This window comes from Oxyura jamaicensis, chromosome 2 (assembly GCF_011077185.1).
Source record: "Oxyura jamaicensis isolate SHBP4307 breed ruddy duck chromosome 2, BPBGC_Ojam_1.0, whole genome shotgun sequence".
Classification (NCBI taxonomy): domain Eukaryota; kingdom Metazoa; phylum Chordata; class Aves; order Anseriformes; family Anatidae; genus Oxyura; species Oxyura jamaicensis.
In genome coordinates this window covers 35492777-35496964 of record NC_048894.1, presented here as the reverse complement: position 1 = coordinate 35496964, position 4188 = coordinate 35492777, and the positions used below count along the sequence as shown (strand labels likewise).

At 59.6% G+C, this 4188-nt stretch overlaps 1 protein-coding gene across 1 annotated transcript; it reads right to left on the bottom strand.

Annotated features, from left to right (window-relative positions):
- Window positions 1–449: 449 nt before the first annotated feature.
- EVX1 (even-skipped homeobox 1) lies at window positions 450–3849 on the bottom strand. The gene is made up of 3 exons (XM_035316837.1): window positions 3414–3849; window positions 1657–1907; window positions 450–980 (listed from the first exon to the last, which is right to left on the bottom strand). Exons 1-3 carry the CDS (start codon window positions 3847–3849, stop codon window positions 450–452), a joined length of 1218 nt encoding a protein of 405 aa, XP_035172728.1.
- Window positions 3850–4188: the final 339 nt, after the last annotated feature.

The following is a 4188-nucleotide window of genomic DNA, read 5'->3' as shown; positions in this document are numbered from 1 at the left end:
CGTTATCAAGACAACGTTTCTTTCAAGTATTTCAGATTTTCCTTCTCAATCTCGTAGGTTTGTGCATAAGGTTTGTTGCTGTGACCTGCAGAAGACCCAGCCCCCGATAGGAAGTCCCAGTCAATTGAAAAGAAAGTCCCAGCTCATTTCTTAGTGTTACTGAAATGTGTTTAATTCGTCTTGGTGTTGTTTCTCTTCCGTGCCTAAAATCCTTCTTCGAGATAAATCACTAGCCGTTTATTTTCTTCTTCCCCCCCCCCCCCCCCCCCTGGGAGGGTAAAGCCTTTAAGGCTGGGGGGTTTTTTTGTTGTTTTTTTTTTTTTTTTTTTTCCATAGGTGTTCACTTCTGGGGAGACAACACGATTAAATAAGCATCGGATGTAGTAGGTACATTAACTCGCAGCGCGCCCAGGAAAGGGGCTAATTTTTAACAACCCTGAGACGAAGGCTTATCTTGTTAAAGGTACTTCTTCCCGCTGGTCCATGGAAACCGAGGTTGCTTTGCTCAGCACAGAGGGCGTGAAAGTGAGGAAAGAGTCAGTCCTGGTCGTGGCTGAACAGGTAAAGTCTGAGCCGGAGGGTCTCTGTGCCAGCCCGTTGGACTGGCTGCCGTGGCAAGCCAGGCAGGAGCAGGGGTTGCCTCCGGCGCTGCTGAGTCCATGGCTCGGGGCAGGGTAGAGAGAGGGGTGCCTGAAGGCGCAGAGCAGTTCTGGTCTCGGGTAGGGGTGCGAGAGCACCCGAAAGGTGTCCAGCGGCCTCAGGGGGGTGCTGAACGGAGTGGCGGCGGAGGCCGAGGTGGCCCCGATGCCCATGTGGGAGTAATAGGGCAGGGGCAGATGGGACGGGAAGGGGTAGGGCAGGTTGCCCGTGGCGGCCGCGTGGCTCATCATGTAGGTGTAAAACGCCGGGTCCGCCGGGTGCGGCCAGGTCATGGCCAGGCGCTGCCGCTTGTCCTTCATCCTGCGGTTCTGGAACCACACCTGCCGAGAGAGGGGAGGCCACAGCCGTCACCCGCAGCCCCCTCACCCGCAGAGCCCCCGCCGAGACACCGTCGCCCTTCGTGCCCATGTACATCTGAGGACAGAGCCATCGGATCAGACCTTTGGGGTGCTGCTCTTCCTTCCCCCCACCCCCCCATCCCCCCCCTCCCGCTGCAGCTCTGCCCAGTGAGCTCAGGGTAATCCCGACCCCTCTGCCTGCTCGCTACCGTCCTGCAGACGGGATTACCTGGCATTATTCGCGTTGTGTTTTTTTTGTTGTTTTTTTTTTTTTTTTTGTGATGGGATTTTATTTATGGACGAGGCAAAGCAGAGCTGGGAGGAACGAGAAACGGAGCTGCTGCTGGCTCCCTCTTCCCTCCCACAAGAGCCGAGGGAGTTTTCGACTGGCCTGAAGGGAGGATTAAAAATAATCTGGCAGGGAGAGGCCGGATTAGCGGTGCTGGCTGGGATGGCTCCGGGAGCCGTGTCCCCTCTCCCGCATTGCTGCAGGGTGCGGGCAGGGCCAGGAAAGGGGCGGGAGCGGAGCGGGGAGTGGTGGGGGGGAAAGACATGAGGGAGGGTTGTGCTGGCGAAGTGCTTCCCCGAGTTTTGCAAGGAAGTTTGGCCGTATAGATTTATATCGTGCTAATTGGAAACATGTCCGAGCTGCGTGTACCTTGATGGTGGTTTCTGGCAGATTTAGAGCAGCCGCCAGCTCGCATCTCCGGGGCCTGGACACGTAGTTCTCTCGGTAAAACTCCTTCTCCAGCCGGGCGATCTGCTCGCGGGTGAAGGCGGTGCGGTAGCGGCGCATCTGGTCGCTGGCGCTGCAGGCCAGCGAGCCCTGGGAGCCGCCGCTGCCTCCGCTGCCCTTGGGGTGATCCCCACCGCCGCTGGGGCTGCCGGCCAGCGCCTCGGAGCACGGCCCTGCGTGGGGAGCCCGGAGCGGGGACACACGCTCGGAGGCGGGCGGACGAGGAGGGATGCTCCCCACCCGCCTCCGCGTCGAGCTCCCTTCTCCCCTCGCACGCCTCCCCATTTATTTTGCCTCTTTTCTATCGCCCGTCCCGGTGTGGTGAGGATGCTAGGGAGACATCCGAAGGGGCAGGGTAAAGGGGATGAACCACTAGTGTAGGACTGAGCTGGTGTTTATTCACCGTGGCTGGAAGGCTACCCCCACCTACCCCACACAAAATAATAATAATAATACCCCACCAACACACACACACCGCCCTGGCAGTGTCCGCTAGGATGCCCCGCTTGCTCTCCGCACAGCCGCAGCATCCCCCGACCCCGAGAGGCTGGGAAAGGCAGGTGTGCCCATCGTGGGGCTCCGCCGCCCGTTCCTGCAGCCCAGCAAGGGGCCAGGAGCGGAGCAGCCGGCAGGCAGCGACCCTGCTCCCTCCCGGGGGGGAGGGGATCAGGCCTTGGGGACTCCTCGCTCAGCCTCCGAAGCCTGGGATATTTTCAACAAGCCTGTAAGGGACGGGAGAGGGCAGGCAGACAGCGCTCTCCGTGCTTCCCGGCTTCTTCTTGAAGTGATGGAGGAATGGGGAGGGGGAACAAGCGGATTATTGTAGGGCTGGGGGGGGGGGGTGTCTGTAGGGATGGGAAGGTGGGAATAAGGAGTGGGGGCAGGGGGAAAAGGGGCCTGGCCGCTGCGTTTGCTTTCAAATGCAACTCTCCCTCATTGTGACCAAAGGCAATTAATTCATTGGGACCATTTCCGAGCTGGCGCCACCGAGACATAGAAGTGACAAGGTAATTTGGACCTCTCCTTTTTTTTTTTTTTTTTTTTTTTTTTTAAACCCAACATGCAAACAAGGACCTCGCTGCCGCACTTCGGGCAGGCAGGAGTCGGCCAGAGATTTTATGGTCTTTATGGGCGCTTCCGCACTCGCCCGGGCACATTTCACCCTGCAAAACCACAAACAGCTCTTGGCCAGAAAACCCGTTTGATCTTGCTCCCCCCCCGCACCCCCTTACCCCCTTCACACTCAAAACACCGCCGGTGGGGAGGATCGGAAGGGATTTCCTGGAGCATGCACTGTCCAGGCAGTGGGGAATAATAAAATAAATAAATAAATTTAAAAGGATCGGGAGTGGGGGGGTCCTTGGCCAAAGAGGGTCCTACAGGACAAGCTGCAGACCTGATGCATGAGCGCCGGGAAGCCTGGCTCCCCTCCAGGGACGCGGGGGCTGCCTGGTGTCGTGTCCTCTGCCTCCCCAGCCTGCCTCCCCGCGTCAGGGAGCAGAGGGGGCCGAGGAACCGAGCAGCCAAGGGCATTCCCCTCGCTCTCCCGACCCGACTTCGCTTGCCGCTTGCTCAGATGGCCGGGTGCAGCCCCCCTCCGGCAGCCCCCCCGCCCCCCCGAGCGCTGCCCCCCGGCCGGGAGCGGGAGGGGGCTGGAGGCATGGGAAGGAGTTGGGTACCTTTGCTGTGCTGGTACTCGGCGCTCCCCGTGGCGCAGTCCGGGGTGCAGCTCACCTCGATTTCCTCATAGAAATCCGACTCGGTGTCCGAGCTGCTCTGTTGCCCTTTGCTGGAGGGGGGCTCCGGGGCGGGGGGCTGCTGTCCGGCCGAAAGCAGTGCTGCCGCCGCCGAGCGGCTTTCCGGCACCGTCCCTGTCCCCGGCAGCACCTCCACCTCCTCTTCGTCTTCTCCTCCGCCACCTCCTCCTCCTCCTCCTCTCTCCCGGGACGACAAGGGGCCAGGTCTGGGGCTGAGGCAGTTCCGATGGATCATCTTCTCCTGCGGCTCTTGAGCGGGGCTCCCCACTGTTTCGGACAAATTAGGCACCCTCTTGCCAACTAGAGCGCCAAGTTGTGTCCCTTCCAGAAACATCACCATCTCCTTCCTGGTTTCCATTGTAGCTTCGCTTAAGGGAGGGGGGAAACAAGTCCAGATCTCGTCCCCCCCTCCCTCCCGATCCCGCCCCAGCCTTGTGCAAACCCGGCAACCCTCTCCTGCCAATGCAGAGGAGCCAGCGGTGAGATAGGGTGACCTTGTGATGCGAGCGCTCCACTGTGCTGTGCTGCTCTGGGAGGGATCACCATTGCCCTCTTCTTTCTAAGCTGTCATCCTCAATGGTGCAGTCGTCATTACAGTACCACTGGTGACGCCACACATTGATTGCCAGTGGATAAATAGAAACGTCTGCCATGGGGAAGATGAAAGGAAGAGCCGGAGCTAATGGGCTAAATGCGT